At 42.2% G+C, this 27,312-nt stretch overlaps 1 protein-coding gene and 1 long non-coding RNA gene across 11 annotated transcripts in view; both read right to left on the reverse strand.

Annotated features, from left to right (window-relative positions):
• USP6NL (USP6 N-terminal like) overlaps window positions 1-27,312 on the reverse strand; it is a 208,820-nt gene that overhangs the window by 57,723 nt on the left and 123,785 nt on the right. For 9 of the 10 annotated variants that reach the window (XM_065599296.1, XM_065599436.1, XM_008172235.4 and 6 more), the window contains 2 exons: window positions 19,976-20,015; window positions 9,814-9,894 (listed from right to left, as the gene is read on the reverse strand). In XM_065599296.1, coding sequence (XP_065455368.1) covers window positions 9,814-9,894; window positions 19,976-20,015 — 121 coding nt within the window. Of the gene's footprint in view, window positions 1-330; window positions 455-9,813; window positions 9,895-19,975; window positions 20,016-27,312 lie in introns of those variants that run through there. The other variant, XM_042859461.2, reaches the window with a different exon arrangement.
• On the reverse strand, window positions 369-3,323 carry LOC135972839 (uncharacterized). Its single transcript, XR_010589403.1, has 3 exons — window positions 3,235-3,323; window positions 2,406-2,563; window positions 369-501 (listed from the first exon to the last, which is right to left on the reverse strand). It is a non-coding gene; the product is annotated as an uncharacterized LOC135972839 (long non-coding RNA).

The following is a 27,312-nucleotide window of genomic DNA, read 5'->3' on the forward strand; positions in this document are numbered from 1 at the left end:
TGCCTTTAGCATTAAACATGATGAAAAAATTATGCAAGTATTACATACAAAAATGTAATCAATTTTTTTTTAAAAGGAGACTTCTACATCTGGCACACTCTGGGGCTGATCCTCAGCTTGGGTAAATTGTCATAGCACTATTGATATAACTGAACTCAGATTTCAATGGAAATAAGACAATTTACCATAAGACAATAAGCTGAGAATATGCCCCCCTGACTTTAAGAGGGAGAGGAGTGGCTATATTGGATCCTTAAGTAGTTCTTTCCAACTCTGAAGTGAAAACACATGGCATGAATTAAAATGGAAAAGAAAAGTTAAAAAACTAACCCATTTTGATTTTGCAAGATGAGTATCTTTGATGATTTGGGGATCTGTTTGTACAATTTAGGAATTCTGGTTGACATTATGAAGTTGTTCTTCTGAAACTGCTGTATCATGGAAAGCCCCTATGTCTGTGTCTCCACCATTGCAGACAGGACCTGCAGCAGGTACACAACACTGAGGACAATAGGGAGGACTTAACTTTAATAATTGTGTTTTGACTACACAATAGTTATGCTAAGGAGACTGCTGGAGTGGAAAACCAGCTCAACCTTTGAAGGAAGGCCAAGTTGATCTGCAGGGGGGCTGGGAGTTTGGAGAGTGGAAATTTCCCAAGTAGCACAAATATACAGACTAAAAGAAGGAGAATATAAAAGGATTCACACGGGGCAGACTCAAAGGAGAGACATGGGAAGTCTGAGCAGGAGAGGGGAAGGGGGGATAGGCCATAGTCAGAGAGGAAGAGCTGGGGGGGTGGGGGGAGAAGGCTCCATACTTCTGCACACAAATGATGCATTGCAACAGAAGAACAATGAATGGCCTCAAAGGACTCTGACCCCAGCCCAAAGCATGGTCTGGATTAGTGAGGAAACTGAGGAAATGCATGTAGGGTTCACTATATCTTTATAGGTCTGTATTTCTTATGTGATAAGTAAAGAGTAACACTGTATTTGAATTCTGTGCAAAGTCTGTATGGGTTATGTGCTATACCTTATCACATGCCCCATGAGAAAGTTAACAGTAACCTAGAAGGCTCATACCTTTGATGGAGTTCTGGGAGAGAGTATGTTTGAGCTACAGAGGAATTCTGAGAGCTCAGCACTGCTTTCGGGGACTATGCAGTGGGCCACATGGTCTAAACTCTCAGGACAGGGTGCTCAATTAGGGATCTATGCACCCTGAGCTGGTGCCAAGACTGGGCTCTATTCAGACTCCAGAAGCTTAAAACGTGAGCATCTGGATCCCCTCACAGCAGTCTCTTGAGTGGCCACAAAGTGGGTACTCAACAAGATCTGTTACAACAGCCGATTAGTCAATCTACCTGACTGTAAAATGCACACCACCTAATGAGACTTGCGCACACCCCCCAAAAACGTTCCCACATACTCTGTGGGCCACTCTGAAAATATCTGTGAGAAATACAAAAACAAGACACTTCTCAAGCCATGTTGCAAGAGCAAACTCACAAATCTAATTGGCCCAGGAAGGGAAATGAGGCAGCTATCAGAAAACCTAGTTTTTAAGAGTGAGAATTGTCATTCAGGCTCCCAGGAGGCTGAGGGAGGCCACCAGCTGAAAAAGAATCAGTCATGGCAAGGATAAGAATCAAATCCTGAGGTCCTAAAGGAATATATTGCTATAATGGAGCCTTCATTAGGTATTTCATCTTTCATGGGTTTTGTAACAATAACAGGCGAACGCAAGCATTAGAGCTCTGCACTATCTTATTCTGAAATCTCAGAGAGGGGAAAGTGATACTTTATTCAGGCTTTGGAGACTGAACATAAAGCAAGTGGAGATTTGACTATCACATGCTTTATGAATTCTAAAATAAATTTAGCTACCTTTTCTTGGCAATTTCTCCTTCCCTTCCCCCTCCTCCTCTCTCTTTGGATAGCTTCTCAACTAAAGCTGAAGGCAGACCATGAAAGGCAGACATACACTGTTGTCAATATTCAAATGGGAAGATAGTAAGTGGAATTTTATTTAATATTTCCTGAAAATTGTGAGCACATTAAGTCAGGAAAGCTTTAATATGAGTAGTGACTGATGGCTTGATGTACCTTGGCTTGTTATACTGTAGAATACAATTAGGAAGTAAAAGCATAAACTAGAAGAACTGGTGTCAAGAACTAGAACATAGAAATTGAGGAACTTTGCCATTCGATAGACACCTTCTACATAAGAAGCTGCTGCTGGAGAAGAGTGGTATTTTATTTTGACAAGCAACAGACATGAAAAAGGCAAAAGGGAAGTTTATGCAGCTTCAGGAGACCATTACACAGTCTGAAAATGCAACCTGTTCTTGAAGAGGTTTTGGAACCAACGGGCTTCATTTTGAGATGTAGCTATTGAGTTACCTTAAAGATGGTTTCCATTAAGGCACTTTGGAACACATTTAGGTCACCAGTTCAAATCTGACAGCGGCTTGACATCTTAACCTTCAGATGGCTGTTTGGTCTCAGTCCAGTTCCTAGTGGTCAGATTTCACAATCCATTCAAACTAGCACTTTGTAAGCTGTATCAATAGAGAAGTTAAGGACTGAATGACCTCCCTTCCTCACTCCTACCTCTGCAACACAGGTTAGGAATATGGGAAACATAGTGAGATAAAACATGACTAAAGAAGAAATTCAGTGTCCAGGATTCTGTCTTACATCTTTCATAACCTCTAAAATACTTCCTAAATCTGAAGTGGCAGATCTAGTTTCGCCTAAAAATTATTTCTCTCTCTTTCTCTCTCACACATGAATGCTTTCCCATTAACTCCACCTGAAAAATTAAGAAGGAAAGAATTAAGGAAGCAGTAGATAAGTAGCTTTACAAAAGAGAGGATTAAAGAAAACTGTATTTTGCAATTATGAATAAAAAAGTTTTAGAGGAATATAATCAAATAAATTGACTCTCATATACAGAACGTCGTTTCTTGAAGGCAAAACTTTCTCAGTTATACATTGTGAAAGGTCACTACAGAAGTGATGCCCAACTACTTATACTAGTTGTTCTCATGGTTGTTCTATCTTTAGGGCCTGCACCTCCTCTCTTTTTTCTGCATTCCTGGAATATCTCATTACTGCATTTTCCAAAAGACATTCACAACTACAATTATAGTCCACAGCTCTGCAATAATATGGTGCTATTCTCTTTACAGTGCTTTATAAACATACTGATTTCAGGAGCAGTCCTCACCAAAACTGCAGGGATGTCAGATGGAATGAGACCCTCTAAGATAATGTCTGCAAGTTTTCTTTAGGTATAAGTTGCTTCTCTGGCTTTTAAACACACAAGGAGAAGACAGAAAGAGAAAGATAGGAGTTACTCCAGCAACTGTGGCACTGTTACTTTCTGCCTTAAGAATGGCAGGGTTGAGGAACTACCATACTCAGTGCCTGTCTCTGCCCCCCCACAAAATAATTGCAGCACTAGCCACACACACACATCCTCTTTATGAAGGCTTTGTACAACACTGAGAAGCAGCAACAGCTCTCTAATAAATAGTAAATAATAAACAATACTTTATCTTACCATCTATGGCATATTTTGGGAGGCTGGAAGTCTACTCACTTTGTGCTCTCGATCACTCATGTTGTGCATATGGGGAGAGAGGGTGGGGGAAGTACTCACTCCTTGTTTTAAGTGTCTCTTTGTGCTCAGTAGTGTTCAGATGATCAGGGTGGACAATGAGTTCCTAGCCTCTGGCAAATAAAGCCCCTGGCTGAATAAAGCTCTATCCACAAAATCATAGAATATCAGGGTTGGAAGGGACCTCAGGAGGTCATCTAGTCCAAGCCCCTGCTCAAAGCAGGAACAATCCCCAACTAAATCCATTATCCCTGCTATTATTTATAGTGCTCTGTTCAATTAGTTGCCTTTACTCAGGTATTCCCCATTCTATTGGGAACAGTAAACGTCCATCTTAACGGCATGCACAAGTGGCCATTGTTTCAATCATACCCACTTTATAATTGCAATATGACACTTCAGATTCATCACCCATCACACCTGAGATACAAATTTACTCAGTACATTTACCATCTCTATTGTTTTATTGGGAATTAGGAAGTGAGTGTTATTTAAAGAGCAAATTTCTGCCCACAAGAGTGCAGCTCAAGATGTATTATCCACAATCAGTACTAATCCTGATCTAGCTACATTTACACTGAAGATAAAAAAAGAAGGTGGGGACACAGACAAAAACATAATCATCAGCCAATCTCTTGCACTTAGTCTCCAAAGTAACAATTAACTTTATTCAAAACTCAAAGGAACTCATACTTTTTCATACTTGAAAAAATTCTTCACTCATTTTTTTTTTTACTAGTAACACTTTAGGTTAACTTTTTTCTTCCAATGTAATTTATTAATGTGCTATGTATTATTTTAGATCCATATAAAATTAATACATTATAAATAATTTACATAAAACCAAACACACCACACACACACACACCTCTCATCTGAGCAGGAGTGCGCCTCAGGCATCTGAATCGCACACACATACATCTCTCTCAAATGAAATTCAGGAAATAAAGTGGCCCTGTGGATTTTTAAAGGGACACTATCAACCTGAAACATTATCAGTTTTAAAACAAACAAGCATGAGTTAAAAATGGTTTCAGCTGCAACAGAGTCCAATTGTGGTTTTACAGCCATGTTTTCCTATTTTTAAAAATGTTGTATGCAAGACCCACAAATGACAGAGAAGAGTGAAGCTGACTGTGCATGAAAGTCTGTCCAACGCCCAAAACGCCAGTAAACTCGAGTTTTATAGCTCAAGTGTTCTCTAACATCACTTCAGTCCACACACAAAAATCTCTAGCTCAAGTTAAGCGGTGCTTAAAGCTGGAGCTAGCTGACCCATGAGGCGGGGCGGTTTGAAGCACAAGTGACTCATGCTCCAGCTACTAATGGGATGCAATATCTTGAGTCACACCAACTCAGTAGCAGTTAATCAGGCCGTGAGTCTAATCAGCTCACTCTGTGTAACTCCAGTGTCCAGCTGGAGCGCAGTAACTCAAGTATACTAACTCAAACTGTTGTAATGAAGACAAGCCCAAAGTAAAACTGGAAAATAGTGAGAAATACCGTTATCTAACCTTAGGCATTGCTTGTATCAGCAGGTACAAAGAACTGCAGACTGAAAGGACAGAAAGGTGTGTAACTTTAGCGCCTTCGTGGCCAAAATGGAGTCTGCTCTGCAGGCAGCTCTGGCCAAGAAAAGACATGCGCAGGAATGCAGCAGGAGAAATTCCTTTCACCCCAGGGGCACCTGTTCCAAACCCCCCAGAGTGAACACCCACACCCACAGGAAAAGTACCATGGATATAAGAAAGGGAAATATTTATTTATAGAGGGATGAGAGGAGAAATACAACAAGGGGAAATATAGGGGAAGCAGTAGAACAGGGCTGCATTCAAACCAAGGCCCCACAGGCCCAGTGGTAGCACAGTTTGGAAGGGCAGACACTGAGCAATGTGTCTGCACACAGAGTTCAGGAGTCCTGAGCAAAGTTCCAGTCCAGTGGTGAGTCTTGGGTGCTCCTGGTCGTCTTCGGCGCCAGTGAACTTTCCCCCAACAAATCCCTCTGGTGCCCTCTTCTGTCGCTCTCTGCAAAGCCACACAGAGCGACCACCTCCCCATTTAACTAGCTAGCAGCCTCCCTCCTTGTTCCCAATGCAGAGTCACAAGCTCCAGTACTCTCAGCCCCACGCAGCTCTGGGCAGCCATGATACTGGGTTCAGCTCTGGCCTGTCCTTCTCGGGCGATTCCTCCCTGGCACAGTGCTCCTCCTGCCTCCTGTCCTGGGGTGTCCCCGCTCGGCTGCCCTGCCCTTCCCAGGCTTTAGGCAGGTTCTGTGCTGCTTCCTTTGCAAAGGCCTGTGGGCTGCTGCTTCTCTCTCCCTCGGAGCTCCAGAGCCACCCCCTGGAGTTTCCCTCCTTTTTTCTCACTCTCCCGCTTCCCTCTAGGAAAAAGATTTAAAGGGGCCATGCTCTCTAAACACCAAAGGGGTTACAGGTGATTTAAGTTGATTGTCACTTTAATCTAATTTACTCTGATATTTAAAGTACAAGGCTAAGGCTTGTTTGCATGCTGATAATGAAACTAGACTGGACAGTGTGTCTTCTTTCACTGTTTCATTTATCGCTCATTTGTACAATGCTGATATGCTCAGGTCTACAATGCTACAGAAGAATGGTTTAAATCCTTCACCACAAAAAAAAAAAATAGAAATAGAAATGTTGCAAGAGGTCATTCATATTAGGTTTTGTACCCCCTTCCTCTTTTCTCTTTTATAAATTGACTTTAATATGAAACATAAAAGATATTAACTATTTCCCAATAGTTTCTTCCTTCATCTTTAAGAGATGTTAAAGCGAAGAAATGAAAACAAGTCAAGAATTCAGAGGTATAAACTGAGCAACATTTTCTAAGAGCACCATCAAAATACTAAGGGCTTGTCTATACTTACCGCGCTGGTTCGGCGGCAGGCAATCGAAGTTCTGGGTTCGATTTATCGCGACTTGTCTGGACGCGATAAATTGAACCCAGAAGTGCTCGCCGTCGACTCCGGTAATCCTGCTCGGGCGAGGAGTACGCGGAGTGGACGGGGGAACCTGCCTGCCGCGTCTGGACCGCGGTAAGTTCGAACTAAGGTACGTCGACTTCAGCTACATTATTCACGTAGCTGAAGTTGCGTACCTTAGTTCGAATTGGGGGGTTAGTGTAGACCAGGCCTAAGATTCCCAGTCTGAACTGGCACAGGTGTTTCTTACAGAAGACGCCATCTCTCTCACACAAGTGGCCCCTATATCACTTAAAGCTACTGTTGCTATAGTTACAGTGTAGTACTTTTAAACTATGTATCAGAATAAACAGTTTTGTAAACCTGCCATAATGGGCAATCTGTGTGTTGCCCTTTACAGAAATATTTATGGGTATTTTTAAAAAGTTTGTAGGAAGGGAGGGCAGGAATCTATTGTAGGTAACCAGTACCTCTTCCATCTCCTTCCAAAGAGGGTGTTGGGACAGCAAACACACATTGCTTAGCACTTAATTGTGTAAACATCATTATCCCCATCTCACAGATGAGAAGTGGTGCTAAGAAAAATGAAGCCTTAGACTAAGGGTATGTCTATGCAGCAGCTGGGAAGGTGCTTCTCAAAGACACTTGCTAGCTCTGTTTGAGTTAGTATTCTACAAATAGTAGTCTGGCCACAGCAACAGAAGCAGCAGCTCAGGCTAGCCACCCGAGTGCAATCCTGCGCCCAACCCCCTGGGTACACACTCAGGTGGCTAGCCTGGTCTGCCCTCCTTGCTGCTCTGGCCACACTGCAATTTTTAGCACACTAGCTCAAGCAGAGGTAGCAAATGCCTGTCCACCCATGCTGTGAAGTACCTTCCCAACTGCTGTGTAGATATACCTTGAGAGTTCACTCTCAGCCCACATTAGGGTTACCACATTTTAGTTTCCCTAGAAGAGGACACTGCTGGAAGGGGGGAGGAGCTGGGATGGGGAGCTGGAGAGGGGTACAGTTGGGGATACCTGCAGAAGGGGTACTTACTGGAGGTGGGGACAGTGTTGCTCCGTCACAGGGCTACTGATGCAAGCCCAGGATGCAGGGACAGCTGCCAGTCAGTGCCTCCCTGCGGGACTCCCTCCCCAGAGCTGGGGCCTGGCTGGGTGGGATCCAGCAACTGTGGCTTGCTGGAGAATGGACCAATCAGGTACAGATGCAGGGGTCTGCTCTGAAAAAAGGTGGGCCATTGCCTGTTTGAAAAAATCTGCCTGAACAGAGAAAGGAAGTTCAAAAAAGCGGCTATGTCTGGGAAAACCTCGACGTATGGTAACTCTTGCAAAGGGTAGTGTATGTTCACCACTCCAGCTTCGGGAAGAAACTGTGATTCAGAGAGTAACAATTCCTTCCTTCCTTCATTCCCCCTTTCTCCAGCAGACTGTAACTCGCTGTAGCCAGGAAAATGTGTAGGTTACTTCTCCCTCGCAACACCAGCCCAATTCAGCTTGCTATTGCTTGGAGGGGCACAGCCGTGCTTCTCACCCACTTCTGGCCTTTTTCTAGCCCCTCCTCACCAATTCACTCACAGTAAAGGAGGAGGAGGGCAGTGAGAATGCAAGGGCTGTGCGCTGCAGGAGACACAGAACGAAGATCCAAGTAGATAATGTTTTCACCCCTCAGCTCAGAGAGCCGCAGGGCCTAATTCCCCTATTTGGCTGTGCAAGACATGGACATCTAACCCGAAGTGACAGACAGAGCTAGAGAAAAGTTCAGGTTTCCTGACTCTCAATCTAGTACCCTATCATTACACAACTGTCTCTCCACATGAGGAAGCTATTACCCACAGAAGTACAGTTATCATACATGTAAATGTAGTCTATTTTCTTTTGTTGTCAAAGCTCACTTGTGGTCATTAAAAATCCCACAGCCATTTTCAAGACAGTTAGTGATGTTAACCTCTGGCTGAATCCTGAGCTAAATACCAAATGGCTAATTGTACCTATTTAAAATTCCCCTGTAATTTCAGTTGAACAATGCTTTTCTGTACTTTTTGTCCTGACCTGTTGTGTGGCATTACTGTGCACTTTTAAATAGCTACCTGCAGTATTTCAGGGATGGCCCCCTGTCAAATTCAGTAAAACCAGTGCACCAACATGTAAGCATCACCCTCCTAAGAGAGAAATCATTTCCACCACAGGGAGGATCCACCTGTATGAAAGGCACTTTGCATTTTTTGCTTAGTAACATGAAATCAACATAAGGAAAACTTAACTAAATAAGTTGTACTTAAGATTTAAGTTGTAATTATTTGTTCCGTATGTTAAAACTTACTCTAGGCACCCACTTCCAAGAGGATCTTTAAGGCATCTTTTAAATCTCCTTTAAAGCATCCTCATGGTGTCTGGTTTGTTCAACATGTAGTTCGATATCACAATTTATGACTAGTCAGGCTCCCTGGGCAGGAACCCAAGACAACTTTCAATATACAAGTAGCAGAGGCTCTCTTAGCCCATCCATCAAACCTGTGGCTGCAAAAGGAGGCTGTTTCTCTACATAGCTACCTGCTTAATATCATACAAAGAATTTAAAAAGGATTCAAAATGAAGAGCCAGCAGATTCCATTATGGTTATACACCACCTGTTTATCAGTTTGATTAAAATTTTCAGCATTAAATACTACAATAATGTTCAGCATACAAACAGCCACAAAGTCAATGCATAAATTCAGATCCAAATTTTTCCAGAGTTCTCATGTTCTAATCTGGACTTTTGGATTGGGCCTCTCTCTGCTTAACTTTATAAAAGTTTAATTTTTTTTTACTATTTTCAAATATAATTATGTGTTGACTGTTCCTCCTGAAGACTAGTAGTTTACTCTCTATTTACCTGCGCATCTTGTGATGTACAGTTCCCCTTCTACCACAGATGCACGCTAACACGGTGTGCTCCCTGGCTCTGCATGGCCCAATCCCATTCCACAATTATAATGCAATACAGGAATTTATAGGCAATGGTAGTTCTGAATATGCCACGTGGCCCCCAAAATGCTGTCCTTCAAAACTCCTGTATTTCAACACCCGTTTCTTTGTTAGTTTGTTACATTGGTGCACCATGCAATCATAAAAACAGCTTTTCATTTTTATTTTTAAATTTATTTTTCTGATTATATAAATAGGTATGAATTATCACTATACTTAATGTAATACTGCTACATCCAATAGAGGAAACTGACCAAGAAACATGTATAACTTACCTTTTCGCTGTTCTTATATTTTTCCCAGCTCTTCAGCATTTTTAGCCATTTTGTAGTTCTTTCAATTTCAAGGTGCTTTTGCTGAAATAAAATGACAATTAATAATTTCAAACCTAATTTTTTTAAAAATATCTAGCTTAGAGTCTTCTAAAACTATTAGAAACAAGTTTAACCAAGATATTTTCCACAGCAAGAACATTTAACATCAAGAATTATAGTGGCACCAGTGGCATCAACTTTGCTAAATTAGTCTTACCTGGAAAGAGACGTTTCTTTGCATACAAGCTGTCAGCCTGGATGTGCTTTTATTTATTTATATAAGGGCTGTCAATTAATCACAGTTAACTCAAGTGATTAACTTGAAACAGATTAACTCAATTAAAAAAATTAATCATGATTAATTGCAGTTTTAATTGTACTATTAGACAATAATAGAATACGAATTGAGATTTATTATAAATATTTTTGGATATTTTTCTACATTTTCAAACATATTGATTTCAATTACAACACAGAATATAAAGTGTACAGTGCTCACTTTATATTTTTATTACAAATATTTGCACTGTAAAAAATAAATAGTATTTTTCAATTTACCTCATACAAGTACTATAGTGCAATCTCTATCGTGAAAGTGCAATTTACAAATGTAAATTTTGTTTCATAAATGCAAAAACAAAACTATGTAAAATTTTAGAGCCTACAAGTCCACTCAGTCCTACTTCTTGGTCAGCAAATTGCTAAGACAAACAAGTTTATTTACATTTATGGGAGATAATGCTGCCCACTTCTTATTTATAATGTCATCTGAAAGTGAGAACATTCACATGGCACTATTGTAGCCAGCTTTGCAAGCTATTTATGCGCTAGATATGCTAAACATTCATATGCCCCTTCATGCTTCGTCCACCATTCCAGAGGACATGCTTCCATGCTGATGATAGGTTCTGTTCGATAATGACCCAAAGCAGTGCGTACTGATGCATGTTCATTTTCATCATCTGAGTCACATGCCACCAACAGAAGGTTGATTTTCTTTTTCAGTGGTTCAGGTTCTGTAGCTTCTGTATTGGAGTGCTGCTCTTTTAAGACTTCTGACAGCATGTTCCACATCTCATCCCTCTCAGATTTTGGAAGGCACTTCAGATTCTTAAACCTTGGGTCAAATGTTGTAGCTATCTTTAGAAATCTCACATTGGTACCTTCTTTGTGTTTTGTCAAATCTGCAGTGAAAGCGTTTTTAAATCAAACAACATGTGCTGGGTCATCATCCGAGACTGCCATAACACGAAATATATGGCAGAAAATGGGTAAAACCAAAGAGCAGGAGACATATAATTTTCCCCCAATGAATTCAGTCACAAATTTAATTAATGCATTTTTTTAACAAGCGTCATCAGCATGGAAGCATGTCCTCTGGAATGGTGGACGAAGCATGAAGGGGCATATGAATGTTTAGCATATCTAGCGCATAAATAGCTTGCAAAGCTGGCTACAATAGTGCCATGTGAATGTTCTCACTTTCAGATGACATTATAAATAAGAAGTGGGCAGCATTATCTCCCATAAATGTAAACAGACTTGTTTGTCTTAGCATTTGGCTGACCAAGAAGTAGGCCTGAATGGATTTCTAGGCTCTAAAGTTTTACATTGTTTTATTGTTTAGTGAAGTTATGTTAAAAAAAAGTTGCACTTTCACGATGAAGAGATCACACTAAAGTACTTGTATGAGGTGAAATGAAAAATATTATTTCTTTTGTTTATCTTTTTTACAATACAAATATTGTAATAAAAAATAATATAAAGTGAGCACTGTACACTTTGTATTCTGTGTTGTAATTGAAATTAATATATTTGAAAATGTAGGAAACCTCAAAAGATATTTAAATATTCTATTGTTTAAAAGTGTAATTAAAATTGCAATTAATCATGATTTTTTTAAATCTCGAGATTAATCGCAATTAATTTTTTTAATCGTTTGGAAACCCAATATATATTTTACTCCTGTGAGAATTCTGTGCCACTGCACGTGCACAGAATTCATGTCCGATGCAGATTTTTTTTCTGCACAGAAAATACATTCTTCCTGAGAAGTGCTGCAGTTCCACCTTTCACGCATCAGAGGCCGCTGTGGTGACAGGATAGCAGCAGCTGACAGGAAATAACAGCCAGTAGCCAGCTGCATTCATCACAGCACCCCACCTGCAGAGCCAGGTTAGGAGGTACGATATATTGGGAGGGGGGGAGAGACACAGACAGAGTGGGGCACATGGGACTGCTGGGGGGGGGGGGGGGTCACAGGCTGGGATTCAGAAGGGCTAGTGGGGGGGGGCAGACTAGGGCAGGAGCTTAGAAGCTAGTGAGGTGACAGCATTGAGCCAGAGGCTGAATGGGAAGAGGGCTGCAGGGACACATGGGGATGGGGACTGCAGGGACACAAGGGGATGGGGGCAGATGTGCCTGACTAAATGGGAGAGGTTCAGGGTCAGCCTGGGTCTGCATAGGGGAGGATCCTCAACTCCCTAACAATCCCCCCCCCCCCCCCCCAAAAGCTGTTCCATACTAGCACCACCCACAGGCAACAACCCACCAAGTTCACTCCCAGGCTCCTTCCCTCTCCCTCAGCTCCTCCATTACTCCTGACTCCCCCAAAGCCTTTGCACTGCTTCTGACTGGTGCAGGAAATAAGTTTCTGTATTGTAGTTTAAATGAATTACTCTGTTCTCTATTAAAAGTTGTATATTTGTATAAAGTTCTGTATTAATTTTCCTAGTAAAGAATCTCTGTCAAAAAACATTCCTGAATCTTTTTTTTGTCTGTATTATTACAGACATAATTGCTGACAGTTATTTTGAAATAAATTACCAGCATAATTGAAATTGGTGTTGTTATATTGTATTATTTTGACAAATAAAATATGCAGAGTTTTAAAATACTGTGTGTAGAATTTTTATTTTTTTGGCACAGAATTCCCCAGGAGTAACTCTAACACACACACACACTTTTGCAGTAGAGAGGGTTTAAATTTCTTCCTGTCAAATTTTTGGCAAGTACCAAAAACATTAAGTGTCTAAAATCTCCAGGCAGTTAATTTCCAATGCAAATGTTTGAAAAATTCTACATAAAACTATTGATGCTTTGAGGTGATGACCTCCCTTGCCCAGGCTATTCAGCATAATTCAAATGCAGAATTGCCCCATATATAAATTAACTTTTTTTCACCAACAATCTCAAAGCTCTTCCCAAATCATTAAAAATCTAGACTCGATTGTTAGGCAATAACACTATTACATGAACCTAAATGTATTAGCAAATTTTAGGTACCAATACTGCAAACCCATAGGCTTAACTTTACTCACGAGTCAAATACTCACATGCTTAAAATTAAGCACATGCAAAAGGTTTTGCAAGACTGTTGCCTTAGGTGGTATTCTACTTAAATGAGAAGGAATTTTAAAAAAAAATCTAACCTAACTCCTCTCCCATGTCTACACTACATACCTTGCATCAGCACAGCTGTGCCACTGCAAGGTCTTCTGTGTAGCCACTCTTTGCCAACAGGAGAGAGCTCTCCTGCTGGCAAAATAAAACCACCCCCAACAAGCGGCATTGGCTTTGTCAGCGGGAGAGTGTCTCCTGCCGATAAAGTGCTGTCCACACTGGTGCTTTTCGTCGGTAAAACTTTTTTCAGTCAGGAATGTGTTTTTTTTCACATCCCTGACCAACAAAAGTTTTACTGACAAAAGTGTGGTGTAGATATAGCCCGGGATAGGCAACCTATGGCATGTGTGCCAAAGGCGACACGCAAGCGGATTTTCAGTGGCACTCACACTGCCTGGGTCCTGGCCACCAGTCTGGGGGGCTCTGCATTTTAATTTAATTTTAAATGAAGCTTCTTAAACATTTTAAAAACCTTATTTACTTTACATACAACAATAGTTTAGTTCTATATTATAGACTTCTAGAAAGAGACCTTCTAAAAACGTTAAAATGTATTACTGGCATGCGAAACCTTCAATTAGAGTGTTAGAATCACAGAACGTTAGGGTTGGAAGGGACCTCAGGAGGTCATCTAGTCCAACCCCCTGCTCAAAGCAGGAACAATCCCCAGACAGATTTTCACCCCAGATCCCTAAATGTCCCCCTCAGGGATTGAGCTCACAACCCTAGGTTTAGCAGGCCAATGCTCAAACCACTGAGCTATCCCGTTAGCACAGAAGGGAAGAAGAAGACCATATCCAACTGAAATTACAGGTGGGGAGATTGATTATCATTAGCTATTATTTGTATACCTCACTGAATACGAATAAATGAAGACTGGGCACACCACTTCTGAAAGGTTACCGACCCCTGATATAGCCTAACTCTGTAACTGCTAAATACAAGGTGGAACAGATTGTTTAGCATAAGCAGTGAACACATTTCAAGGGACCATTCAAGGTGAAGTTATGAATTTAAGCTCCCAGGCTTTGCTAGACACTAAAAATTATGGTCTGAATAGAGACACTGGATTTATGGATTATTACAACAATCTGTAACCCACTACCAAACCCCACTCCAGCTGCTTCCCCCCCCCGGCCCTTTCTTCCCTATGACTGGGGGTGGGGGTTAATGAGCCACTTCAGCTTGAATGGTCCCTTGAAATGTTTGTTAACCGCTTATGCTAAACAATCTGTTCCACCTTGTATATAGCAGTGACACACCGAGGCTATGTCTACACTAGAGACCATACAGTGCTGCAGCAGTACCGATGCAGCTGTACCGCTGTAAGATCCCCCATGTAGCCACTCTAGGCTGACAAGAGAGAGCTGTCCTGTCGGCATAATTAAACCATGCCCAATGAATGGCAGTAGCTACGTCAGCTGGAAGTTACACACTGGCACTTCTGTTGGTGTAACTTATGTCGCTCAGGGGTGTGTGTTTTTTTTCAAGCCCCTGAGCAACATATGTTTTACCTACTAAAGTGCTAATGTAGACACAGCCTGAGTTAGTTTCTCAGACCTGAAGAAGAGCTCTGTGTTGCTCGAAAGCTTGCGTCTATCACCAAAAAAAGTTGGTCCAAACCTGAACTAACAGAAATAGGGCTGAGGCCAGGTCTAAACTACAGACCTACATCAGTATAATTATATCACTCCGGGGTGTGAAAAATCCACACCCTTTAGCAACATAGTTATACTGACCTAACCCTTGTGTAGACAGCACTGTGTGGGCGGGACAGCTTCTCTCACCGACAAAGCTACCGCCTCTCGGAGAGGTGGATTAACTGTGATGATGGGAGAAGCTCTCCCATCAACATAGTAGCTTCTTCACATACAGCACTACAGCTATGCCACTGTATCGCTGGATGTGAAGACAAGCCCTAAATGACCTAACAGTTATTGTCCATCTTTAAATTAAATTCCATGATAAAATTCATGAAGTGACCTGGAAAATAACAATAACTGTGTTAAAAATAAGTTATCTTCATCCATCTGGCCTAAGTCTACAGGTAAGGACAATCCACTTCATGTATCAGATATCTTATTGTAATTAAACCATGCATACTACTACAGTTTTGTGTAATAAGATAATGGCCAACTATTTCAGAAATGCTTTTAAAAGCTGTGTACACAATTACACACAAAATCTTAATTTACACACACACACAGAGAGAGACAACTTCTGTACTGTCACACAAGGGGTTTGCTAGACAAAATAAAATTACACCATATTGATAATTGCCACAGAGGATGTGTGGAACAGCCAAATGCCATGTGTAGGCTAATGATAGCATTGTACTGCTGTGTTAAATAGACCAACAGAAATAAGCTCCTGCCAGTCAGAAACCATAACAGTGATTTTATAGCATTTCAGGCCATTATAACAGAGTAGAAACACAATGTGCATAATTTTCTCTGACTCTCACCTATAAATAATATGGCAAGCTATTGTTATTCCATAAAGTTTGGTATTAAAAAAGGAAGGAAGCACTCATGAGATAGCACTAGAAAAATGTGAACGTGGATGCACAATAAAAACTTCATTTTTAAATATGCTGATCAGTAATTTCATAAATGACCCCATAGCATGAATTGACTCCATGTGGATTTACACTTTAGAACTAAGGTAATAGTTAAGTTCTGATCAGCAGAATTTATGCAGAAATAAAGCAGATGGATACAACTACAGGTCTGAAAAGCTGAAATAAAGTATTAGGAAGTTAAAGGTGTCCAAAGAGCTTTTTCCACAATAAAATGAAAATCAAAAATATGGTAATAGTAAATACATGGATGACATGTATAATGAAACAACAATATTATATCCATTTCTTGGGTAGTTTAATACCAGCTCCTACTAACAGGTATTGCTACTTTGCCAGTCTTACTTATCTGACTTTTCATATTGCATTTCATTGCCCTGAGGTTCTTGTGGAGTTTCATGGTGTTGAGGCATCTTTATGAGATTTTACAGATAGATACTGGCATCTTCAGCTTTTAAAAATATTCTTATTTTCTATCATGTAACGTTTAGCTTAAAAAGGGAACTGTAGAAAAACTGCTGCCTTCCACATATCTTAGGTCTAGCATCACTGCACTTATATATTTTCACAGTGAGGCTGAGAAAATACAGTGATCCCTTATAATATCCCAGTAGCAGAAGTTTTCCAAATTATTTCCCTGGGCATAGTTCAGGCTTGGGGGGGGACTGTGCATACAAGTCTCCAGTAAAGCAAGCCAGGTCTCTGCTCTGGGCAAGTTATTCAGTTAGTTGGTCAGAAAAATTCACCCTGGGCCTCTAATACTGAACTCATTTCAGCTTTAGGTTAATTCAAGCTTCCTGACTCCTGGGTCAGTCTATGCTGGTTCTTACACTCTTCTAAGTTTGCTTTTTGGACAGTTGTGGGTTTGGGTTTTTTTTGTTTTTTAACCTAAGCAATGCTCATTTTCACATCCAACAAGAGTTGCTTGGATAACATGGCTACATCTCAAGAAGCACATTGCAGAGGAAATGGATACTACTGCTTTATCAGGAAATCTAGAGTCCATGTACTAGTCTCTGAAGAAAACTACTGTTCTGTCTTCTGCAGTAGGTTTTAAAGGCTACCTCTACACTAGAGACCTTACAAAAGTACAGCTGCACCACTGCAGCTGCACTGCTGTAAGGTCTCCTGTGTAGCTGCTCTCCCACCTCCAACGACCAGGGGTAGCTATGTCAGTAGGAGAGCCTCTCCCACCAACATAGCACTGTCCACACCAGTGCTTCTGTTGGTGTAACTTATGTTGGTTGGGGTGAGTTTTTTTCACACCTCTGACTGACAAAAGTGCTAGGGTAGACAGTCAAACTGAAGTATTTTTACCTCTGGGAATACTAGAGTCAAACTGAAATTGGGAGGGAATCTTATTCCAGGTAAAATAAATAATGGACTGTTGGAAAGGGAAAGGGATGAAGCTTAACTGTCAAATATCCATCTTTGTGACACTCTAGGGTTACCATACGTCCGGATTTTCCCGGACATGTCCGGCTTTTGGGGGCTCAAATCCCCGTCCGGGGGGAAATCCCCAAAAGCCGGGCATGTCCGGGAAAATCGGGAGGCTCGGCCGGGGCCTCTTTGTCTGGGGCCGGGGCCGGTGCGGGGCTGGGGTCGCGGGGCCGGGGGCATAGTGCCGGGCCGGGGGCCGGGCCGGGCGCATAGTGCCGGGCCGGGGGCCGGGCCGGGCCCGCGGGGCCGGGGGGCCGGTCCGGGGTCGGGGAGCCGGGCCGGGCCCGCGGAGCCGGGAGCCGGTCCGGGGTCGGGGAGCCGGGCCGGGCCCGCGGGGCCGGGAGCCGGGCCGGGGTCGGGGAGCCAGGCCGGGCCCGCGGGGCCAGGAGCCGGGGAGCCGGGCCGGGAGCCAGGGGGTGCGCCGGGCCGCCGGGGGTGGTCGGCCGGGGCCAGCACCCCAGGGCCCGAGCCGACCCAGGCTGGAGCCGCCGGGGGGCCAGCCTGGGCCGCGCCTCCTCCCCCACCCACCCCCTTACCTGCTTCAGGCTTCCCGCGAATTAAATGTTCGCGGGAAGCAGTGGAGGGGGCGGAGACTTTGGGAGGGGGCGGAGTTGGGGCGTGGGCGGGGGCGGGGCCCCGGGGAGTGTCCTCCATTGGGAGGCACAAAATATGGTAACCCTATGACACTCTCTTATTTATTATTAATATTGCAATAGCACCTAGAGTAGAGAGCCTATTGTAGTGCCTTGGTAGAGACCCCAACCAAAGTCAGGACTCCATCATGCAAGGTGCTGTACAAACACATAGTAAGAACTCTTAAAATCGAAAGAGTTTACAATCTAAACAAATAAGACAGAGCAAGGAGAAACAGACACAGAGTTAGGGTTAGACACAGAGAGATGAAGCGATTTGGACATTAGAGACAGAGCCAGTTATAGAACCCAGAACTTCAGTTCAGTACTCTATCCACTGGACCATGATGTCTCTCCTAATTTTACATTTTAAAACATTGCATAAATTTGAAAGTGAATTGGTTTATAACATAGTACAATGGTTTCTGGCATTTAAGCATTCAAATGGCCTATGCAATGAAATGTGAAAAGTAGTTACTGTGCAGTCACATTAACCCCATCCCAAAGTATTTTTACATGTTACACAAAGAAAAGCAATTTAGGCTGTACAGTGGAACATGTATGAAGGACAGGTTGTGATCAAAGGGAAAGAGTTTCAAATTTAATGGGAAAGAAGTAAAAGACTCTTTATGTAAATTACAAAGTGGTCAAAATACCACCAATATTTGCTTCTGGACATCATACAAGGTCAGAAATTATACAGAAAAAAAGCCTGGGCAGTCCCCCACTATCAGGTAAGTTAATTAAAATAGCCCTCCATCTTTTCTTTATTATTAGCCCACAATGAAATGACATGCTAATTGTCCTATCAACTACTGTGGTAACATAGAAATTGCAGAAAACTAAGTGTCACTGACTGGAGTAATGCAAACCTCAGCCTCAGGCCAGCAGAGGTCAGGATATCACCAAAAGTATAACTAGAATACAGTGTAATTACTTTTTATAACTACATTTGCAACTTAACACTGTAAAGCGTACAATAAATATAGTTCCTATGCAAACACTCTGTCTGGGAGAGTATTATTAAAACATGGGATATGAGAATTATACACTCTTTTCATAGCATAGCTTTAGGATACTATATATCTCATGCTTAGTTAAGTGAATCAGAGCTTCAAGTATCACATATGACAATGAAAAATAATTTTAAGTTGTCTAATATTTGAGACCATGAACATTTATAGCCTCACACAAGAGCTGTGTCCTTCGGATTAAAATGAAGTTAACAATATATGCTCATTATGCTATAAATGCAATGAAACACTGCAGGAAAACAACGCATTTTCAGGTTGCAGAAACACGCTGTCATGACCCAAGAACCACCTAGCAATGCAAAACAGACAGGGACTCGGGGATTTTTCTTCTCCTCTCATAAGCAATACTCCTTTCTCTTACTCTCTCATACACACTGCCCTACACTGATCCCCATCAGCTTCTCTCTGTAGCTCAGAATACTGCAATTTTCCAAAGAGACAGCTTTTAAAGACTATGAGAGCTGCATTCATTTAAAACAAACACTCACCCCCACCTCCATGCACTAGGAGGAGCTGATCTGAGCAGCACAGAGATGTTAACTTGAAAAGACAATAGTAGAGGGTATCAATTAACCAAAGGGAACTGAACTAGGACAAGAGCCAAATGTAACTTGAAATATTTCATGAATGGAATTGTCTTCTTATTAAGCAGCAGCTCAACATGCAGGCACATTAGGGACTTGTGTTTGTCCGTAATTCATCGAGGCCAGCAGAGCCTGGGATGAATGTGAAGGCAGCAATGTACAAAGTAAGGTGGTGACCTTTTGTGGTTAACCCAAGAGAGGTGTTAACAATTCCAGAGGGAGTTAATGGCATCTAGTCGTATATGAACAGAAATGCAGTTCAACCAAATGTGTGATTTTTAAGAGGAGATTCCTATCCTCTAGCAGATGCGAGAAATCTGTTTCTATCAATACGAAAGTCCATAGTATGACACTATATCCCCCAATCATAAAACGTAGACATATTAGAAAGGACACACTGTCAAGTGTTGATGCTTACTGACAGGTTTAAGAGACATGAGACATAGGACTTACCCTTTCTATTGCTGCATCATGAAAAGGAAGCTCCTCTGTACTAAAAACAAAAACAAAGATGTTAGTTCTGCTTAGCTGGCACAAATTCATTTTTTTCATAGGTTCTTACAAGTATGTAGTTACCGAGGTGAATGCAGAAAACCAACTGTTAACTCAAATTACTGCAAGATTTCCTGCAAGCGATCACAACAGCACAGAAAAGCATTGCAAGATTTTGTGCAGTAAGAGTCCCAACAATTTTAAAAAGCAAAATACAGATGGCATAAATAGAAAGTAAGCCATCTAAATCAACATGGGTTAACCTAGCTTCAAATATATGTCAAATGCTTATTAGAATACATAAAAAAAAGTCATTTTCTGACGTGAAAAAAGCCAGTGAAATAGAAATTAAAGTCATTGTCCTACAGGATTTCTAGATGTATACTGTACAGTTTCAAGTAAGTTAATGAAATCTTTTCACCCAAATAAATGTTTCTAGTGAATAGCTCTGTCTTCTAAAGATTAGCTAGGTCCAAAATATGGGCCTGGCAATCCTTAGTCCATTTCAATCAATGCCAGTCCTGTTTAGTAAATTGTATGAGTCTACCACTTTCAGCTAAAGGACCTGAAGACAGTTTTTATTTTTTTGTATTTTACTCAATTTCATGACACAGATGGACTCAAACAATCTTTGAGCTAGAGGGAGACACTTCAATATTTCAATTACCTCGTAAACTCACTCAGATTGGTAGGAAAAGTGCACGTAGTGCTTTTAGTAGTTATCTAACCTATAAAGAGAATTCTTTCATTTCTCACCCTAATTCTAAAAGGCAGCTTGAAATCATATGAACTCTAACTGAAAATTTACCACCAAGGGCTCTTTCAGGCTCTCTTAGCTATTTACATTTTGAGACTCAAAATTTACCCCTTCTCCTTGCTACGAGCAAACAAGGTTAACGGAACTTGCTGCCAACTAGCATTTCCTTCTCATGTGTGTATCATCTTCAGCCTTTGTGGAACTCTAGCAGCTGATCTGTAATATTAACAGAATTCCCCTATCTTGTTTTAGAGCTTGGATAAAGAATAACGAGGTAAACACGAAGGAAAGTAATTGCTTGAAGCTGGCCAAAGGCTTTGCAGGAGAAATGTCTAGGTATATGAAATCCTCAAAAAACACAGGAGCAAAAATAATAAGGTCACTTATGTGCAATTGTACCTGAGAACAGCGCTGGACTCACAAGCAACACTAACCTTTGAACACAGAGGGTAAGAGCTGAGCTGTCATGCCAAAACCCTCAGTGCTTGCAGAGCAACAGACTAAAAAAATGGGTCTTTATATGATTCACTATTTTAGATACCATTTATACTGTAAGGAAAAAAGGGACAAAGTTGAAAAGGTACTAATGTTTAAGCTGAATATATCAGAAAACGTCCTATTCTTTTGCCAACCTAGTGGTCTAAGTAGGGGGCCATTACATGCCAGCATAACATAGAGCTCCTCCAAGCTGCACAAGGGCTAAAACAGGGGTTCTCAAACTAGGGGCGGGTCACGAGCCCGGCCAGGTGCAGGGGCTGTCAGCCACAAGTCCCTGACAGCCACAAGTCCCTGCTACATTAAATTACAATTAAATTCAATTCCCCCATTTTTAATTTATAAGGGGGGTTTCACTCAGAGGCTTGCTGTGTGGAAAGGGTCACCAGTACAAAAAGTTTGAGAACCCCTGAGCTAAAGGGACCCCCTGCCAGAGCCAGAAGAAAATTGCAAAGGTAGTTTAAAGCCTCCTTCCACCTCTTCATTGCTCCTGCAGTCAGCACAGAACTGAAGGAACACAGAGTCCAGCACAATGTGAGTAAGTGATGTATGGTCACATTCACTTCATTTAAAAAACACTGGCATTTAAAATCCGGGGTCTACATTTGAGCTGAATATTGATGAAAAATAATTACTTTATTATTAGAGCTTGCCCCAGGCAACACCCTCTCTAGAATTCCCATGTTTAGGTCACATGGCTTCCAGCTCACATACTGGAAGTTAATGTGAAAAACCAGACAGTTAATCTTTTGAACAATATACCTACAGTAGAACAATAGGATCAATTAACTTCATAACATTTTAAAGGTATCTGAATGCCTTTCTGAAAAGAAACAGCAAGGTAACAACTTCTAACCTATTGAAAGGCTGCTAGACTATCACAAGGCTGACTTGTTACTTTATGTGCACCATTATTCTATCATACAAGTTTTTCTTTATACAGTAAAAGCTGTTTTATCCAGATGGGGGTGCCCATAAGTGAAAAATGCCAGTTAACTAAGAGGGAGGGAGTTTGGGTGCAGGGCTGGGGCGTGGGTTCTGGGAGGGAGTTTGGGTGTGGGAGGGGGCTTGGGGCAGCGGATTGGGTCATGGGAGGGGGTGTGGGGTGCTGGATCTGAGGGGCGCTCACCTTGGGCGGCTCCCTGCAAGCGGCGACCTGTCCCGGATGCTCCTAGACAGAGGCCTAGCAGGCAGCTCAGTGCACTGCCTCCACCCACAGGCACCGCCCCCGCAGCTCCCATTGGCTGTGATTGGGAGCTACGGAGCTAGTGCTTGGGGTGGGGGCAGCATGCAGAGCCGGTTGCTCGCCTCCACCTAGGAGCAGCCGGGACAGGTCATCGCTTGCGGGAGCTGCCAGAGGTGAGCGCCCCCCAGATCCGGCACCCTAACCCGCTGCCCCGCATCCCGTCCTGCACCCAAACTCCCTCCCAGAGACCACACTCCGCACCCCCTCCCACGCCCCAACCCCCTGCCAGCCCCGCACCAACCGGACTATAAACTGGAATTTCAATGACGATCAGAAATGCCGTTTTATGGAGCTTTCCAGTTGGTGAAATGATGGATAAAATAGCTTTTATTGTATATCAATTAAACTATATTAAAGTAGGCCCTCAATTATACTCAATATCACCTAAAATTAAATTACCTTGAATAAAAGTTGTAATAAATAAATACAACTTCACTAAAAAAAAAGTGTTTTCAGTTCTTCAATCACCACCTTCATTTCTCCCCCCGTGACAACTCTCAAGTGTCTTGTTCAGCTGTTGGCACCATCTGCCTGCACCCGGAGATCTGGCTTCATTTGTGTTGTATGAATATACAGTAGCTGCATTCTGCATGACCTTAAGGATGACGCAAGCAACTAGTTCCAAACACACAAGAGGTGTCTTTTCTCAATGCCAAGGCATATCACCATCAGCAGCAAACAAGACTTGTTTTAAACTCTCCATATTTCTATGTATCTCATATAAGACACACAGCTATTATACCACCAAGCTAGTCTGGTTTGGCAGCTTAACTTTTCATTTTGTGGTTTGTTGTGGAAGCTAGTTTACTATGTACTGCATGTGTTCTACACTGTCCTACCTTAGTCTAGCACACCGAGTAACTAATTTTGGTTTCACCTATAGAAATACAGCAACGGCAATATGTAAACTTTATACAAAACTGCAGTGCTTATCCACACAAAGGAAGACAGTCAGCTGGGTCTGCTGAGTAGACACAAGAAGGCTCCTTTCTCTTGTGAGGTGTGTGTCTCGCTCTCTTTTCTCTATAATAGATTAGTTTAGATCAGAGGTCCCCAAACTGTGAGGCGCGCCCCTAGAAGGGATGGGCCAGCTCTCATAGGGGGCAGGGAGGGAGCGCCACCCAGCCCCTCCCTGCCCCCAGTCATGTCCCCGACTCCTAGCCCTGTCCCTAGCCTCAGCGCAGCTCCGCTTCTGGCCCCATGTCAGCCCCCAGCCTTGGCCGCTGCTCCGTTCCCAGTCCAGGGCTGAGGCTCGGGGTAAGGCGGGGAGTGGAGACGCACCTAGCCGTAAGCCTGGCTGCTGGTCTCCTCAGCAGCCTGGCTGCAGCTCTGCTCCTGCCCCCAGCTGTGGCCCCAGCCTCGGCCCCCTTAGCCTTGTCCGCATTCCTCTCCCCCCCCCCCCCCCGCCTCCCGGAGCTGCGGCCCCTGTCGAGGCCCCAGCTTTGGGGGGGGAGGGGGGGAATGCAACCCACAAAAGTTTGGGGACCGCTACTTTAGATAAACTGATGAACAAATTAAAACGTAATCCTTTAATGATGTGCTTGAACAATAATATACCTAGCACTTCAATAGCACGTTGGAACATCGAAGCTCTGTACAAACGCTAAAAAATCCTCATGACCGCTCTCGGATATTATTCCCATTTGACAGATGGGAAACTAAAGTAGAGAAGTTGACTGTCTTGCCTAAGGCTTCAAAGTGAATCAGTGGATTGGAACTCAGGAGTTCATAGCTGCTGGACCTACATTCAAGTCCACTACATCACACTGCCCGTGCACATATGCCAACACACAGATGTTCAAGTCTACACGACTGATGAGTTCCCTCATCACTTATATTTAAAAAAAAAAAAATCAGTGAACTACCATTTTCTCAATATGTTTTGAAAGTAATGGGACTAATAAACTTGAATATAAGAAGCCGTTTGTTAGGATCAGAGATAAAGAAATAGTTAGTGGTCATAACTGAACCTAATTTTATTATTCCCTTCTTTTTTGCATACAATTTGTGGCTTTATCATCTTTCAAAGCGGTTTAAAGTTGCATTTTTCTATTTTTAGATCAGTGCATACTGTCCAGTAATAATGTGAATTTGTAAATTAAATATTATCTTCCTCCATCTATTTTCTACCTTGTGAAAAAACTTTAAACAGTTATGGTAATATGGATATGGGGGGGGGAAGAAAGAGGGGAGAGAGACGGGCTTTAATATAAACACCTTCAAGACATGCTACTTGATATTCAAAGAGGGGGCCAGGGACAAAATCTTTAGCCATGACAAACTTAACACACATCTAAAATAAGAATCTAATAGCAGCAAAAACTTAATAGTCTTTTATTCTCTGTAAAAAGGATCCACTAAATTGCACTGTACAGTCAGCTTAAATGGGCAGAAATTAAAGGTCATTACACCTTGATGTGTTTTTTGTCCATACATAAAGAGAAGGGCCTGGTGTACTGGTCTAGGCATAAGCCTGGGACCCAGGAACTCCAGAGCTCTAATCTTGGCTCTATAGCAATGGCCAAGTCACTTATTCCCATCTATAAGGATGGAATACTACCGCCTCCCTGCCTCACAGAAACACTGAGGATTAGTTCGTCTTTGCAGAGCTGTGCACATGAAAAAAACTATATCGCACCAAAGAAACAATATTTATTTTTGAGCAATACAAGAGTTTTGCTGGCAAATGCACATTTCTATTAGATTTGACGTGATGAATGAATTTAGATCTTTCAATTTATTATGGCCTCTAAGGGGCTGGTGCAGGGTTTCATACATCTTTCAAAATACAGAGACCCTCACATTACTCATAAGTTGTCTAATATAAAATTGTGTGCAGCTTTTATAACACTTGACAACATTATAACCACACATGTGTGTTTGGCCATTATGACAATAACCTGCGTAATTAGCAGGCTCCAGTATCAGTGACATAAGTCAAAAACGTTGCTGTCCCAAAATAAAAGGAAAGGAAAGAGAATGAGTTCTTAGACTATAACTGAATACAACCTACTGCCTCTCCATAGCAAACTCAGACAGCTCCACTGTTACGGTTTAAAGCACAGTGTAAACAATGTACTTGTATATACATTTTTATTAATAAATAATAATCATAATGCAGTAGACTTCACCCCATCCAATCATCAGGTTTGTTTGATCTTCCAAATTTAATAGTTTTTGTTTAACCCTAAAGGGCGAAATTCACTACTGGCACAGGCCAGTGCACAATTTGGCTCAAAGTATGTATTTTGGAAATATATATGTCCTCCTTTTCTGCAGTTTGCAACTTTGATTTTCAGCGTTCCCTATTTAAGCATTCCCTATCTCAATCTGGAGGGATGGTTAGTGGTCTAAACATCAGTTCTGAAATACCTATACTCCCTAGAACCATCAAGTTGAATCCTGAGAGAATAGATTCAGTCCTTCGTATTTCTAAAACAGATAAATTATGTACCATATGCAGAAGGTCTTTCAGAAACAGTCTAAAAAACCCAAGATCTTGTCGACCACGCATGGACACTGAAGTCCCTATAGCAATTTAGGTAAGAGTAAAGATGTGATCTGGTGTTCCTGGTCAGCGTTCCCAACCTGCGTTCCCCTACCTCCACAATGTGTGCCATTTGGCCTGGCTGTAGCCCTCTCTCCCAGACATGACTGCATTTCAGTATGCTATATATCAGTAACATTTATAAAGAGCTTTGGGATCCTTCAGAATGAAAGATGATGTATAAATCCAATTATTGCTACAATTTTATTCCTAAATTGGAGTATTCAAAATGTTAGTGTTCATTACATTTTTAAAGCCAATTCCTTTATTATTGATTTGACTGCAGGGCACTCATACAGCAAACGTGCAACAGCTACACAGAATGGTCTTCTAAGAAGAAATGGTTACTTACTGTACCTGTGGTTCTTCGAGATGTGATGCAAATGTGTACTCCACTTACGTGTGTGTGCACCCAGCGCACTAGAGCCAGAAAATTTTGCCTAGCAGTACCAATAGTGGGGCAGCAATCATGCCTTGTGGCCATATCCCCTCTCCTGGCTATATGAGGAGGCGTAGCCCCAATCCCGCTCAGTTCCTTCAAACCAAATGCCAGAGAGCAGGTTCCAATGCGGAGAGAACAGGGGGTGGGTTGTGGGTCTGCATCATATCTCCAACAACCACAGTTACAGTAAGTAACCGTTTCTTCTGCTTCGAGTTGATGGTCCCTAGGCCAAAAATTTGAACACCTCGGCACCTCTGGTAAGTGGCCACTGGCACTATGCACTTTGTGAATACTCTTACGGCTGACGAGAGACCAAATGACAGCGCCGTGAATTGGAAATGGAGCTGGCCCAGCACAAAATAGTGGAGGCGCCTGTGCCCTGGGAAAATGGAAATATGGAAATACGCGTTCTTCAAATCGAGGGCAGTGTACCAGCCTCCAGGATGGGAATAATGGAGGCCAGAGAGACCATGGAAAACTAACTTCTTGGGAGGCAGGCCAGTCCTCGCCTACAGACAGCCCCTCAACTTGAAGCAAATACTCACCAGCAACTACACACCACACCACAGAAACACTAACCCAGAAACCAATCCCTGTAACAAACCTCGTTGCCTACTCTGTCCCCATATCTACTCTAGTGATACCAGAGGACCCAACCTCATCAGCTACACTGTCAGGGACTCATTCACCTGCACATCTACTAATGTGATATATGCCATCATGTGTCAGCAATGCCCCTCTACCATGTACATTGGCCAAACCGGTCAGTCTCGATGTAAAAGAATAAATAGACACAAATCGGACATGAGGA

Source organism: Chrysemys picta, chromosome 1 (assembly GCF_011386835.1).
Source record: "Chrysemys picta bellii isolate R12L10 chromosome 1, ASM1138683v2, whole genome shotgun sequence".
Taxonomy (NCBI): Eukaryota; Metazoa; Chordata; order Testudines; family Emydidae; genus Chrysemys; species Chrysemys picta.